At 41.5% G+C, this 16,244-nt stretch overlaps 3 protein-coding genes and 1 pseudogene across 3 annotated transcripts; all 4 read right to left on the bottom strand.

Annotated features, from left to right (window-relative positions):
* Positions 1 to 7,621: 7,621 nt before the first annotated feature.
* On the bottom strand, positions 7,622 to 8,960 carry LOC148734860 (uncharacterized). The gene has a single exon (XM_088752055.1). The coding sequence runs from the start codon at positions 8,958 to 8,960 to the stop codon at positions 8,046 to 8,048; it is 915 nt and encodes a 304-aa protein (XP_088608181.1). The 3' UTR covers positions 7,622 to 8,045.
* A 2,890-nt stretch (positions 8,961 to 11,850) lies between these two features.
* LOC148734859 (uncharacterized) lies at positions 11,851 to 13,365 on the bottom strand. The gene has a single exon (XM_088752050.1). The coding sequence runs from the start codon at positions 13,363 to 13,365 to the stop codon at positions 12,184 to 12,186; it is 1,182 nt and encodes a 393-aa protein (XP_088608176.1). The 3' UTR covers positions 11,851 to 12,183.
* Positions 13,366 to 14,102: 737 nt separating this feature from the next.
* Positions 14,103 to 14,681, bottom strand: LOC148734858 (uncharacterized). The gene has a single exon (XM_088752837.1). The coding sequence runs from the start codon at positions 14,679 to 14,681 to the stop codon at positions 14,103 to 14,105; it is 579 nt and encodes a 192-aa protein (XP_088608963.1).
* Positions 14,682 to 15,070: 389 nt separating this feature from the next.
* On the bottom strand, positions 15,071 to 16,232 carry LOC148734857 (uncharacterized; annotated as a pseudogene).
* Between the last annotated feature and the right edge of the window lie 12 nt (positions 16,233 to 16,244).

The following is a 16,244-nucleotide window of genomic DNA, read 5'->3' as shown; positions in this document are numbered from 1 at the left end:
TGCATACGGGGAATCGGCTGCCGTTCTGGATATCTTTCCTTGTTCAATTTCCGACAATCAGTACAAAGTCGCAGACTTCCATCCTTTTTGCGAACACAGACCATGGGTGAGGAGTAAGCCGAACGGGACTTGCAGATCCAATTTCGATTAACCAAGTCTTCTAAGCACTCTTTCACTGACTTCCCCATAGAGTGGCTTGGGGATGGAGATATAGTTCTTCTGTACTCGCTAATTGTCCTTTAACTGGATATCCAGCACCGAGTTCTCCACACAGCCAACATCATCGTCGTTTCTTGCAAAGGCACCAGATTCTTGCCCTAGCATTTCGTGGACAATCAATTGTTCATCGTCTTCTAGCTGACTCAAGTCAACTGGTGGCTCCCATCCATCTTGTTCATGACCAGGATGCAAGGTAGCTTCAGAGTAAGGTTCCTCGTCTCCAAGAGAGTACTTTTGGTCGGGAGTGTTTGGAATTCTGTTCTACGCTTTAGCAAGATGTTTCTGTCTATATTGTTGTGGACCAAGATGGTCACGTGACTAGATGTTCCCGGGGTAATTTTTAGTGAGTTCCTCGCCCAATTCCAGTCCGTCTAGGAGCTCGCTGTCTTCCTTGGGCTCAAATATTACTGGCATCCCCTCTGGAACAGGTCCGAGGTGAATTTGACACTTAACTGTCGTTGCCTCTCCTTTTGGCAGCATAACATCTCTCTTTCCGACTTTAACAGCTGCAGTGCTGGTAGCCTATGTTCTTGACTGGATCAGATTGATCAGAGTACCTATGCGAGTATAATGAATTGAAGGGAATGACTGCTGAATGATGTTGCTTGCCGCTTGGGGATTTCCACCATGTTGAGTGAGAACTTCTTCTATAACATTGAAGCCAATGATCGGGTACTCTTGTTCCTTCTGTCCCACCAGTACTGGAACTGTCAGCTCATGAGTAGTTGTATCATCTCCAGCCAACTTAAACCCAACCTCAACCCAACCGTCAAATGGAATGTTTGTCCCATTCATCGCTTCCAATTTTAACTCTTCTCCTGCTCCCAACGACTCTTCAACATTTGTAAACACCTGCAGCGGTAAGTGAGTTTGTTGCCACTTCCTTGACACAACACAAACCAGGGAACCTGTATCCCATAATGCCTCCACTTCCTTTCCCTGAATTAGGTATTTTACCACGCACCTCCGTCCCACAAGTTTTGTCAGTCCGAGCTGCTGTCTTGGCGTCAGGTGGCTGGGAGACGTCGTGTTCAAATCATCGCCACTATCTCCACCTGCTTTCTGTTTCTCAAGTTCCTGTATAGCCATGCAAACTGGTTTATGCACAGTTCTGTGTTTTACTTGATATCCTTTTAAACAATATCTATTGATCTTACAAGCTCCGCAGCGGTTAAGTGGTACATGGTCTGTTCCTTGTTTTCCGCACTGCACGCAGGGGACTGTTTTTCTTGCCCGGTCACACCCTGTCTCATGGGAGTGACCTCTGGCCGTTTCCCTGAGATTCTGCAGGAGAGGGTCGGCTGAATTGGGCATTACACTCGCGTACAAAATGGCCACTCGCCCCACACCTGAAGCAATGGTTGCACGGCCATCCATTCCCACTTTGTTGGCAGGTCCTACACAGTGGAGGTTGTCTCAGAGGCTGTTGTGTAAGGGGGTTTTGAGCCCCGGGTGGGGCCCGAGCTATTTCTTTGAGTGCGGCCACTTCTGCCTTGAGCTCCCTTCGTTCTTTTGTAAGAGGTTGCTCCACCCCATTATTCTTTGTCTCCTGCTTTTCCCCTCTCTTTTGAACAGCATTTACCTTGGGGGTTAGCTGTGAACCGAGTTTCTGTGATCGCTCAAGTTCGTCACTGAAACACACATTTAATTTATCGAATAGTTCTTCATCACTTATAAATTTCTTCTCTAGGTAAGGCTTCATTTCGATCTTGATATTCTCACTCTGCAGGCCAAGGGAAAAGCTATGGACAAACATGCCATGTACTAAGGTAAGATCATATTTCAGTTCAGAGTCAGTTTCTTGAGATGCGAACAAGATCTTCTGTTTCAAATCGAGAAGGCGGATCAAGAATTCTTGAGGTTTTTCCTTTGGCTGTTGGACAGTTGAGCTCAACTGATGATATAGTTCGGTTGCTGTTCTCTCCTGATAATGAGAACGCATAATGCTCCTCAATTTGGCCAATGTTAAATCCACCTTACCCTCCAAATAACTTCTTAGGCTTAACGCCGGATTTCTCGCTTTTATTACAGCCTCTTTAATTTCATCCTCTGAATAGTCGTTCTTTAAACCACTCTCAATTTGATGTACTAGCGTGGAAAAACTCAACCGACCTTCTGCAACGCGTCGCGAATCTGGCTGAAATCTTGAAGTCGCGTTTGAAGTTTGAAATTGACACTACGGGATTTTGCCCTATTTTGACGGTCGCCTTATTATTTTCAGAAGCTTTCGGCGGTTCCGTTTTCTGTTCCGGTACAATTTTTCCCTGCATACTTAGAGACGACGACAATACTTTGAGCTTCTCATAATCTAGTTCTTCCGTTTCGAGGTATTCATTTAGAGCTCGGATAAAGACCACCCTAATCCTTTGCTCTCAGGCGGTACAGTAATGTTCAACTCACTACAAACTTCTTTAAGCCTTTCCTCGCTAGAGGAACACAGCGCGGCCTGAATTTCGATCTGCAGACTCTCGGTATCCATCATACTTCAAAAAAAATAATCTTTCGTACTCACCAATAGTGCAATCAGCCGTCCACAAAAGAAATGCGACACTTTACGTCGAAATCAGTCCGCCGTCGACAGCATTCGACCTCAACCAACTCGCGCTCGACAAATCAACCAAACGCACCAATTACTTTGTCCTTCACAACCCTTGGCGGTTCAAGAACTCAACAAAACATGTCACGCACCTTACACTTGCATTCATTTTCGGTGAAATCTGGACAAAACTTCTGAAGCTTTATTGGTAATTTTGTGGTTACAAATAAAGTAGACATAACTCCCATATAGTATATCAGTTAAGGCAAGTTGTGTACAGATAACAAAAGACTGATAATTTAAACCAGTAGTAAGCTTCTGGTAATAGGGACAAACTCTTGAATAAAAGCTTGCCACAATAAATGTCACAACCATCCATTCTGTCTATAGTACCAATTATTGGGCCAATTTAACTCACTGTACCTCAAACAGAAGAGAACATAATTAATTCCTATCATCGATCTCAAGAAATATGAAGTTTCAAGATCACGACACATACAGCAAAGTGAAATATAACTCAACTGGTTTGAAATTCATAGTGCGCTTCCACTCAAAATTCATTTCGCAGGGCAAAGCATTCTACTGAAATAAACAGGACAAAATAGAGCTGACGCTATTCGTTTCGAAAAACACGTGAACATGAAGAAAACAGCACCACTCTTACTCATGGGACAAATCCCACGCAATTTTTTTTTAGGTAAATCGACTAGTTAGACCGAAAGCTAGATAAATAAACAATAAACTGACAATAGTGAGGGATTTGGGGGCCATGTGATAGATAAGTTTTACCGAAGTTTTGCTTATAAAAATTACCACAAAAACACAGTAAAAAAAAAAAAAAATAAGCCAAAGCCGGAAATGACTGAGGAGGCAGTTTCATAACCGTTGTTTTCAAAGACATATGTCTACCTACCATGTACAACAGACTTGGAGAGCAAAAGGGCCAAAGACGGTTTTGAGTCCTGACTCGGAAAATCCACCAAAACCTCCTGAAAAATAATTCGCCGAGGATTGAAGTAAGAACAACTTAATCCTGAAGCTAGAACATTTTTTAGAGCCTTGTATCCTATATAACTGTAAATAGAACGAAAATAAGATGATATTTAAAGTGATTTGATGCTTGGAGACCACCTCAAACTTAATGCAATTCTTTACTTCGAAGTTGAAGTAAAATAAGATCAAAATCTAAATTCCCATCTTTCCCAGGATCAAATATCTCACGATCGTCTCCACATACAACTTCGTGATTCACAGAAAAAAAAAAACATCTTAAGACTAACCTTCAAGGTTTGTTGTCTCATGTACACATTTCGATTTTCAGTAAATGAAATCTCAAACTTCAAGTTTACGGGCTTTTTTTGCGTTTTGTTCACACTTTGATCATTGAAATATCCTCAACTGAAGAGTCAGCAAATACCACGAGTATCCACAGAGTAAGAAATGTTGGTAAACTTGTCATACTCCTTCATCCATATTACAAAAAGGTGTCGATAGTCCTGTTGAAACTGGTCAGTGTAAAACTGACGTAGACTGCAGACTGCAGACCGGCCGGGGGTATAATGCAGACTGAGAGCAAAATGCAGACCGGAGACTGTAGACCAGGGGTAAAATGCAGACTGAGGGTAAAATAAAATATTGATAATAAAAAGCGAGTCATGAGGATGAAATAAAGAGTGTTCGTATCCGTAAAATAATGACACGTCAGGACTCACGAAACACACAAAGGCCGCTTCACGCAGTAAAGTCACATGGTCCTAGAAACATGTCGGAAAACGAGGACGACGATCTCATGGTAATTTTCGATAATTTGCGTTAATGTATTCATTCGTTTCTTTATTCGCATAATCCGTGAAATAAGTAATGAATGAGTATTTGTTGTGTCTTTGTCAGCAGATAATGTGTGTCAAGAATGTCGAGACAAGGCGTAAACAGGTAAGTTTTATAATTATGAAGTTTACACTCGAGGCACGAGTGCACAGCGTTCTTTTGTTTGGCGCCTCTTCGATGCATTCCATTCCAGGCGTGTTAATTTGCAGCATACACGTAAAGCAGCGAGCAGTGCAAACTGATTTTTTTTTTGTCTGACATTTGTGGTCATGAGTTGAAGAGTTGTTATGGCAAGCGTGTAGGTTATGCGATTTACAGTGGCGAAAAGTATTTCGGGTGATCAAAGCGTTAACAAAGGTAAGATGCGTAGAATTACGATTAGTTTGGGCGCTTGTGGGAAACTTGGTTCAACAAAATGGGGAGTTCAAGAACTCGAGGTTGATAATGTGTTTGACTAAGGCGAATAAACACCTTTTGGTTTGAGTTTTCGGGATTTTGAAAATATAAATTACGGGTACGCGTAGGAACACTCCCAAGTCTTGTTTTTTATTATTAATATTTTATTTTACCCTCAGTCTTCATTTTCCCTGGTCTGCAGTCTGCAGTCTGCAATTTACCCTTAGTCTGCATTTTACCCCCGGTCTGCAGTCTGCAGTCTGCGTCTTACACTGACCGCAGTTGAAACCCCGCAGAAACGCGTCGAAAACATCAAAATGGCGCCGAACGAGTCTTTAATACACTTTCATTGCACATTCATATTCACAGCCTGTGAGACCTTGGCAACGAAATTAAAAAATTCGCTTCGATCAGCACTTCCGCCTATTGAACTCAGTTCGATGGGTGACGCTATATCGAAGGCGTTCGTCGAGGGTCAAACACACAAGTTTATAGTACAGCGGTTAAATTTGAAATACATCGTGTAAGCTATAGTAAGTGTTCCCCACGAAAAGTTCAAACCCGAAGTGCGTAAAATCGTACTGAACAAAGGATGAAGATATACAAAAACGAATGAAATTTTTTTCAGTATGTTTGAGCTATTTACAAGGTTATCAATGCGCCAATAAACCTAACAGTCACGTTTGAATTTTGGACTGTAACTTCGACTCTTAAGAGTAAATTTTGAGGAAGATTCTCCTTGCAGCGTTGAGTCAATTTTTAATTTACGTAACGCGAAAAACTTGTCAACACTTAAGCGTCAAATAATTCGTGAAATAACAGGAATTTCAGGACTTGTACACAGCCTAGCTTAGTCTTAACCCAGCCCCACACTGGGAAGAATATTCTCCACCATCAATTTACGTCACTAATCCGCAACGATGTTGTGAAATTAACCGCAAGGGCAGACAAAGCAGCTGGAGAGAGTCTGAGAAATCCACTTTGATGCAACTTGCGTGGAAGTACTGGCCACAACTGTCGCATCCCGGCCGATCTTCTCCATCGTCGTCATGGCACACCGTGATGCAGGCGATGATATTTCTCCTACAGCGGACAGAACAAGTATTTCATTGCAATTCACTTAAGTATGTCCTCTTTCTTATTGGGTGAGGTCTCATACTTTGACTCTTAACTCTATATCAGGATCAAACCCAATGCTTGGCAAGATTAAAGGATATGCAGTTTGGAAACAAGCTATGACTTAGGTTACTTACTCGTGGATGTCATCGTAACAGCAGCCAAACACCATAGACGTTATTAGTGCACGTTCTGTTCCTATGTCAAAAGCTGCATATACGGAGGACTCTTCGCACAAACATCTAGCAAACTGAAAGAAACGATCGAAAACAACAATCAATCATTTGGAAAAATGAGTGAAGAATATGCAATATTCCGTTAAATTCCTTTTAAGGCAGAAATAATATCATTGACTGCAACCATCGTCTTGTGTACAAACCGCGCAAACTTTAAAACACGTTCTCTAGTGATACTTGCGAAAGTATTCAGTATAATTTCCGGTAAGATTTTCGCGGACAATCTGATCGATTTCTCTTACATTGTGTGCTGAGACTGAAACTTTTCACCTCAAGCAAATCTCTGTCGCACGATCCAAACAAGCATAGCGAGCAACTGAGCTACTAGTACATGTCCGTGTTAAAACAAACGAAAGGACTCTAAAGCACACTTCACTCTGATTGGGCAGAAAAACACAAAGATTTTCTGGCACCAATCAGATGGCAGAACGACTGCGACCGTTTGGAACCAGTCTTGTAAGACAATGTCCCCAGGGGCTCTTCATGCCCCAACTTGAAATCGACTCAGCCCCTGGGTCTCCGAGGATGTGTGATGTCTAAAGTTTAATGCAGCAACTGCATGTCACGTTTCGAAAATCACGCAATGTTACGTGACGCTCCGACCGATACTTTTAATTTACAGTATGATCCGCTGGAGAAATGAGGCTTGGCCGCAATCGAGGGAGTTTTCTTCGTGGAACATTGACTGGCAAGAGTACCATATCACCCCATACATTAATTATGCATTCAGACTAGTAGACTTTGTTTTTTAAGTTTTGTCGTGAAAGACAAAGAAGTGGAATGCACAATTAATGTATGGGGTTATATAGTACTCTTTCCACATTGACTTCTCGGAAAATTGTTCACATGAAAGACAATTCCGTTCATCGGGCTCCTCGTCTATTTTTGCACAACACCGAAAGGAAGAAAGTCGCGGATTACTTTAATTTCGCTTGGCAATTTTTAGCAACTCTACTACACCTGAAAAAAGGAAATACTCACGTGCAAGGAGTTAAGATATAACTTATTAACTTTTACTATTTTTATCATCCAATTACAGGTCGGAGCCATTCCTGTATTTAGTCGCTCCAATTGGAGCGACTAAATACAGGAATGGCTCCAGTCTCTGATCGTTCGCCTGAACTGAGCCCAGACTGACCAATGGAGTTTAGTCAGAGAAATTTGTCAGCGGATAACTTAGGCATCGCCGGATTACCGCTGAACGACCTCGTAGAACAAGAAAGGCCCTCCCTCGTTATGTAAGTAACCATTTCTTGGGCAAGAGTGCCATATAACCCCATACATTAATTATGCATTCAGTCTTTGTTCAATGAAAAGAATGGCGATAACAATAGAACTCCGCAGAGACTAGTAGTCTTTGTTTTTCAAAATTTAGATTTTTTTTCTAAGTCTTTTTTGAAACAGGGGTAAATTCGGCGCGTTTTGGCTTTGCAAAACGAGAAATTTAAGGCATTTTCGAGAGGTTTTAAATTTTGAAATATAATTTAATGTTCAGTTTGGCTTTGAAAGCGTAAAGTTGGCCGGAAAATAACATTAAGTCTACGGTCAGGCTTTGAAGTTTGTCAATGAAGTTTGACAATGCAAAGTTTAAATAAATGTTGTGTCTTACCTGTTCTTGTGGTTTTAGTTGATTCTCTCATTATCCTTTCGTGTCCTAGTGATGAAAATTGTTCATGAGGGCCGGTGCATACAGCGATGCAAAGAAACCTTTGTATTTAGTCTTTCTGGACTTCATAAAGTTGGGCGATATGTTCGATAATGTTTCCAAAAGGATCGTTTCCGTAGTGCTGACGCCACATATATTCTTGTAAGTAGCCATCGAAAAGTCCTTTGGATGTTCCTGTTTGGGGCAAACCTCGCTTGATTCCCCACCATGTATTTTCGATGTCCTGTGTGTGCGCACCGGTGTCTGGGTCAACGAAGTTTAGGCTGTGGTTTACTGTGAGATGATCATAGCCCTCGTCATTTAGGCAATTGTAAGCTCTCCATAAGTCGTTCATCACGCTTGTCCCCGGCAATATTTGAGCGCGTATGATGGGCAAAAGTGTATCTTTGTCCCTGCGCTCTACCGGAACAAGGAAGCAAACGTTGGTTTGTCGGCAAATTCCACCGAATACCCACTTTCCTTCGATGGCGCGACCTCGGTGATACTGCATCTTGCCAAACTTGGACTCATCAATCTCTACAGTTTTACCACGTCCACCAATAGGCCCCGCATGATGATTCATGATTCTGTTGGCACAAACCTCTCGGCAATAGTTATACCAATCTACCACCGTTTCTTTTGACGTAGTTTCGTCGTCAAGTGAGGTCTTGTGCACTGCTTTAGCATTTGTAAATTTGTGCGCCCAGGCGTAGGTTAGGGCTAATACTTTTTCGATGGAGACTCTGCTACCAGAAAACCATGAATTCCGGCGCTTTGAAGCCATTCCATCGCAACCCTTTTTTGAACATCGCCACTCGTACCCATCTCGCGATGAAGCACGTCGCGTCCAGCTAAGTTCATTGATGCACCCAGCTCGAGCACATTTTACCGACGTCGCAAGCAGGTTGTGTTCCTTACACCACTGTATGCACCGGTCGTGATCCGATAATATTCGAGAAAGTCGAATAAAATTCATTCTCTCCATCTCCGAGTTGTTGTTGTCCTTTCTATCTTCTTCTTTCGTTGATTTTATTAGAAAGAGGTATGAATAAATTTTGTTTTCTATGTGGTATTTGGCCAATCGTAGAGAAGAAGAAATGCATTCTTTAGTGCAAAGGGGACCTTTGGTGCATTATATCAATGCACATATTGTTACGAAAATTTTTTTACTGAAAGGTAAAAGAAAAAGTAGCTTTTGAAGAGGAACTCCTAACTGGTTTGCGTAGCATAGTGGTAAGGCTATGGTTTGATAATGGTCTGATAATAACGCGTTGTCTGAGGAGTGATGGTTCAAGGCTCAGCAGAACTGCCAAGAAGGTAAAAAGGAAAGAAAAGAGAAGGAAAAAAAAAAAAAAGGAGAAGTCATTGGGAACAAATGGGAGAAGGAAGAAGAACGTGAGAAAGGAATGGAGACGAAAAAGCCGCTTTCAATCAATTCCTCTTTTATTGAAGCAGTAAGTACTTATTAGTAATGTATATATGCTAAACCCTATAATGGAATAAGTCATTGTCTTAAAAACAATGGGGTACATACATAATTAATGGTATTGAATGCATAATTCATGTATGGGGTTATATGGTACTCTTTCCCCAATTTTTCGTATTTTTTTCTTGGGAGTCAAGTGATCTGGCCATCAAGAGAAGATGTCAATAGCTATATGCCAGAAGGTTTCAAAAGGCTTTATGCAAAAACGCGTGTTATATTAGATTGTACTGAGATTTTGGTGCAAACACCAACCTCACTGCTACTTCAGTCACAACTTTATTCTACTTATAAAAGTAATACTACACTAAAAGGTTTAATAAGTATTACCCCTTATGGAGTTATTAGTTTTGTTTCTAGCCTCAACACTGGAGGAATAAGTGGTAAGGGAATCACAAGGTGCAGTGGAATTCTAGATTTGTTAGAGCCTGGGGACTCGGTCATGGCCGAAAAATGGTTTGACATTGAAGATTTGCTGAGGGAGAAGGGGGTGGAGCTAAATATCCCTCCGTTTCTAGAAAGTCTGGAACAATTCTCTTCCCAGGATGTTCAGAAAACAAGGACAACAGCAAGTTTGAGAATACATGTTGAAAGAGCAATAAGGAGGGTCAAAGGATACCACTTTTTTGATTCTGATGTGCCATCGTCTACATTAGGCTCAGTCAATCAGTCATAGACTATGGCCTGCCTCCTTACAAATTTCCAGGGCCCACTAATCTTATCTAATAGTAACAATGAGCCATAATGAAGTTATTGTGTTATTTATATCTTATTGGGAATGTTTATACTTTACCTAAACAAAAAAATAATGGTCATTGAACTGAGTGGAGTGCAACTTGATCTCATATCAAACACAAGTCAACAAAATAAAATTATGGCGTAGTAGGAGTGTGATATGAAATCAAAAATTAGATATCAGACTGAAATTGTACGACACTGAACATTTTCTGGATTTATGTAAATGAAGCTTCACTTTGTTCACTTTAGAGAGTAGTAGCAATGTCAAACATAGGAAATAAAATTTGAAAAATATTTCATTTTGTGTACATTATTTGCTCTAATCTGATTGGCAAACTGTATACAATGCTGCAATATGATTGGTCATCTAAATGTAGTGTTGAATTTTGTTTTGCTAACAAAAAGATGCGATTCAGACTGAAAATAGTGGGATTCATGCTCAAATCATACAATTTGAACCAATCAAATTCCAGGATTTGCTGGTGATTTCAAAATGGATATAATAAATTGGAATATCTGGTAAGTATAAATTACAGAGCAACCTGTGTTTTGTTTGAGAAGTCAATATTCATCATGTATGATGGAAGGGTGCAGTAAAAATCAGTGTGGTCAAAAATATGTAAAAATATCCATAGGGAAACAGGAACATTTTTATATTAAAGTTGGGAGTTGTTAAGCAGGAGTTTCATTAAGGGCCAGGCACCGGGCAAATTGACCGGTTGTGAGGACAGTTTTGCCCACCTGATTTGATGGTCTGGAGTAAAGTTTATCTTATAAAGAAGTTCAGTTCAAAGAGTTTTGCCCGCCTGTGAAAACCAGTTGCCCTCCTGCAGAAAACATTAATGAAACCCCTGTGTTAAGTTTTTAGCCTTTCTTGGTGTAGGGGTTTTAATCTTTGAAGATGATAAATGATGATCAGCTAGTTTGTTGTCAATTAAAATTTAAATAAGCTGCCCCATTCCCTCTGCCATACTTTGTGAACACAGTCTTAATGTAAAAAGTAATTGAAGAAAAAACTATTCACTTTGTCCTTTGCTTCCTGGAAGAACACTGGATCAAAATTACTAGAGCAAAAAAACAAATTTTCATCAATGTAACTAAAAAAAACACACTATTCCAATCCTGTGAGTCCAAGCTGGCACTGAATCTGGTAGTAATGAATGTCTGTTGTCTTCAGTACTGGTTGGTGTTCTGGTCCTTAGTTAGATGTCTGACATCGTCAAATGAAGTTTCACCTTCTTTGACAACTTTTATTTCTAATAAGCCAAATGGATTCTGACCATTATTTACTGCATCAAAATCATAAACTTTTCTGTCTGGACTACAACCTAGTCATGCGCATTTGATCATCTTTTGCCCGGCCAGGTAAGCGGTGTAACTTTAATTCAGGATGATGTCTAGAATCCCCGTTACACAAGGGAACACAACAATGGTACGAAGATTTCTTCTTCGGGTCTGATGGCTCGTCGGTAGTTTCGAAATCTACAGTGAATTGTAGCCTTGCGTTTAGTCTCAATGTAAGACGCATAACTACTCTCATAATGTCGTAAGAAATCGGGCGTAAAATGCCGTAAACGACGCCTGGAAGCAACAGGAAATCAACCATGCGAACGTCTCAAAATCAAAAATTAAACGAGACATACCTTAAGTCGATGTTTGATTGGGATTCTGCCGAGTCATCAGTAGCACAAGAAGTCACGTGAGAAAGCACCAGCCGCTCAAGTGGTCAGTCTTTAAAGCCTTGAGTGTGCTAATCAGGTGAATAGTAGCACAAAAAGTGTGGGCGGGTATAAATACCTCTACAGGGTATGGGCGTGACTTCTTGTGCTACTAATGACTCGGCAGAATCCCAATCAAACATCGACTTAAAGTAAGTCTCGTTTAATTTTTGATTCTGCCTCGTCATCATACGCACTACGAAGTCACGTGAGATTTCAAAGCAACTGATAGCACACGCTATAATCAGAAGAAGCTCTTTAATACTAATTTAACTTAGGCTGAGTACCCTGTTAGTAAACGAGGAACCTTGTTCAATCTCCCTATCATAAAACCGAGCGAAAGTGGCTGGTGAACTCCACCCAGCAGTTTGCATTATCTCAGCAAGGGAGGCATTGTTGACCTTAGCCTTGGAGGCTGCAGCTGAGCGGGTACTATGAGGCTTGTAAACATTAATACTTATGCCAGCCTTCAACATCATTTGCTGGATCCAGCGTCTTATTGTGTCTCTGCTGGCTCTCTTATGTGGTTTCTGATGAGTTATGAGCAAATGAGATTCACTGCCACGTAGTGACTTAATCTTATCAAGGTATACTGAACAAGCATTGACTACACAAACGTTGCGGTCATGTGGGTATGCATATAACTTAACAACTAATTCAGAGGTTGATCTGCCAGGTTTGCTTTGTTTTAAATTACTATCAAGCAGAAACGTATAAGCAGTCTCCTCTTGTACCATGTTCAGAGTGTCTAAAAAGTGCAATGACTGCCCTCTCTGGGCTGTGGTTAAAGCAACTAACATCACGAGTTTCAATGTCAAGTCCTTAAGAGAGAGTTCTTGGGAGTTGCCCATAGTGCCAATGTACTGGAGTACCAAGTTGACATCCCAAGTTTTGCTATAACGAGGAAGAGGGGGCCTACTTTGGAAGACGCCCTTCATGAACCTCTTGACATCAGGGTGCCCACCAAAGGTATGGTGAACTGAGTCAGGACTGTCTAAAATAGCAGACAGGGCACATCTTGCAGAGTTTATACCGCTGTAGCTCAATCCTTCATCATAAAGGGTTGTCAAAAATTCCACAGCCAAACCTATAGTAGGGCAAATAGGATCTGCTTGCCTTTTAGTGCAGAAGAAAAGCCATTTCCTGATGTGGGCATCATACTGTTTCTGGGATGACTGGCGCCAGGATTGCAAGACAATGTTGGTTGCTCTTTCAGAAAAGCCTCTGTTTTTGTAGAGTCTCCGCATAAATGACATGCTAACAGATTCAACTTTTTCCTCAGTGGGTGAAGTTTCCGGCACCCTGGTAGTGTTAGGAGTGTTGCCCTGGGTGTGATGATCAGTGGAGGAGCCACAAGTAGTCGCATCAGTTTGGGATACCAGCTTTGGCATGTCCAGAAGGGCACCACCAGTATTCCCTCTGCTTTGTTTGCTTGAATTTTTTCCAGACATTTCCCAATCAGACTAAATGGAGGGAAAGCATAAAAGAAGAAAGTATTCCAGTTGGCAGAGAATGCATCAACAAACAGTGCATCTGGATCAGACCTCCAGGAGGCATAGACTGTACATTGTTTATTTAAGCGAGATGCAAACAAATCAATGCTTGGCTGACCAAGTCGCTTGGTTATTGACTGGTATATTTTTGACTCTAACTTCCATTCAGTATGGTCATTAAAGTGCCTAGATTCTCTATCTGCTTCAGTGTTTTCACATCCTGGCAGATGTGAGGCACTTAACCAAATGTTATGTTCAACACAATAATCCCATATGTGTTTTGTGACTGAGTTGCAGTCGGGGGACTTTGAGCCACCCATATTGTTGATATAACAAACTGCGGTGGTATTATCATATTGAACCCGAATGTGCAAATTAGCACATTCTCCACATAAAGCCTTTAACGTTAAGAGTACAGCCAATAATTCTAGATAGTTAATGTGATGGGGTGCTTCCTGTTGGTTCCACCTTCCCCCTGTTCTCTGGTCTCCCCTCACACCTCTCCAGCCATGGGTAGAGGCATCAGTTTGAATGAGGAGCTCTGGTTCACCATGAGAAATAAGTTTGTTTGAGGTGTCCACATTAGTTATCCACCAATTGAGTTCTGCCCTAGAACTGGGGGAGAGGGTCATTGAAGACCCAAAGTTGCCTTTGTTTTCTCTCAAGGCATTAGATTTATCTCTTTCAAGACTGCGTTAGTGTAAAGGGCCAAGTTCTACCCCTGGCAAACTTGACACTAGCCGCCAAATGACCTCTGCCTCTTGTTGGACTGTGCAGTTCTCTTTGTTAACTAGGTTGAGACAGGCATTTTTCAGTTTCTCCTTTCGGCTGTCAGTAAGCTGCACAGTCATTGTGATTGAGTTAAGTACAAATCCCAGGCATGTCAAGACCTGAGATGGTACAAGCACTGATTTTTCTTCGTGAATAGGAAACCCAAGTTCCCTGAGCAACATAACAGTTTCTGGTACATTTTCATAACATTTCCCGTATGAGGCTCCTTGAAGGTAGCAATCATCTATGTACGAGGAAGACAAATAACCTTTTTGCCTGAGTACATTAAACACTGGTTTTAACAGTTTAGTAAAAATTCTAGGGGCGGATGCCAACCCATTTGGTAGGCAGGTATATTGATACAATTTGTCCCGCCACATGAATTTCAAGTATTTTTGATGTTCTATGGCAATTGGCACTGTATAGTATGCATCTCTTATATCAACAGATGCCATAAAACATCCTTGGGTCATTAGATCTGTCACTGTCTTGGTTGAGTCCATCTTGAAGTGCCGGTAAACAATGACCTGGTTTAACTCCTTTAAATTTAGGATCATCCTGTAGTCCACTCCATTCTTTTTGAGTCTAAGGAAAATGGATGATACAAATTCTCCCTGAGAGTGAGGAGACTTCACAATTACACCTTTATTAAGGAGTTTAACAATTTCAGAATCTATAATAGCAGATTCGGTATCATTGAATTTAATGACCTTATAACCCAGTTCCTGTACTGGGGATACATCATCTACGAACTCTAAATGACAGTGCTCAACCCAATCTAAAACTTCTGGGTCGTCAGTTATATCTCTCCATGCTGGGACAAATTGTTGCAATCTACCAGCTCGAAAATAACTTGTGCTATAGCTTACCTCATTTAAGGGGTTTTCTGGCCCTATTTGTTTGGCCTCCTCCCCTCGTCCTTTTTGTTGTAAGGGGGGCCGGGCCTTTTCCAGTTTAAATGTTTATTGATCTGAGTGCCTGGACCACGCGAGGAGTACTTGTAGCCAAATCCTTTGGACTTTGCGTGTTTGTAACCTCTGTATCCATTGCTTTTGTGGCCTTCCACTTTGCTGACCTTGGTCGCTTCCGCGAGATCTTTCAGTTGTTTAGACAAATCGGCATCATTGCCAAACAAGAAGTCTGTGAATGGGACCGAGCTGGAGCACAAATGCTTGTAGTCTTCGCTTAGCTCGGGCTTGATGTTCTCCCGGCGCCGCATGTTTAACTCGAAATTAGCGGCACCTATCACAGCAATGGCATCAGTGGCCGCTCTTATTAAATCAGGGGCATCCAAGGCATCTTTGGGAATTTTATCCCGTGCCTGCACAAGTTTCTCAGCCATAGAAACTATAGGAATGAGCCCTTTGACAAGGTTGGATTGCACTCGTTGCAACTTGATATCAGCAGACCTCGTGTCTGGTTTAAGTTTATCCTAAATGAGATGGTTGACCTTCGTGCTGGTGAGACATTCACAGTTTTCTGGCGTATTATAGCGATTCTGTGTCGCCGTCAGAACTTCGTCCGTAAGCTTTTCTCTCATTAAGCCATGGACAATTTTGGCGATCTGCTCATTTATAGCAGGAGCCTTCTTTTGATCAAGTTTGAGATCGTTCGCAATGCCTGACAGTAGGTCAATTTCCCCATCAGGAACATCACGCTGAGATTCAGAGCTCTGATTTATCAGAGTGTTAATGCTCTGCTCAGTTGTTTGAGAACTTGTAGGCTTTTTAGCCCCACTATTTGACACTACGGACCCAGATTGCTGGTTTTTGTCCGACTGCTGTGTGGATCGTTGGTCCATGTAGGCGGCTATTTCTAGCTGTTCTTCAGTTTCAGCATTTTCCTCTAAAGAACCTTCCTCGATTTCGAGGTGGTCAATGGTGTCCTTCATCTGACCGAGGGATTCAGTCATGGTAAACTTCAGTGAAGTGATGGAAGAAACTAGCAGCTCGCTCATGGAACTGATGGCCGCGACGATGGCCGACTCGCTGTTGCTTGGCGCAGCGCCATTTTCAGCAAGTTGAGATTCTGTAATTTTTAGCTCTATTGACGATTTTTTTTGTTTT

The sequence above is a fragment of the Stylophora pistillata genome, chromosome 3 (assembly GCF_964205215.1).
Source record: "Stylophora pistillata chromosome 3, jaStyPist1.2, whole genome shotgun sequence".
NCBI classification, from domain to species: Eukaryota; Metazoa; Cnidaria; class Anthozoa; order Scleractinia; family Pocilloporidae; genus Stylophora; species Stylophora pistillata.
Note: the sequence above shows the minus strand (reverse complement) of the source record. Positions and strands in the feature narration are given on the sequence as shown.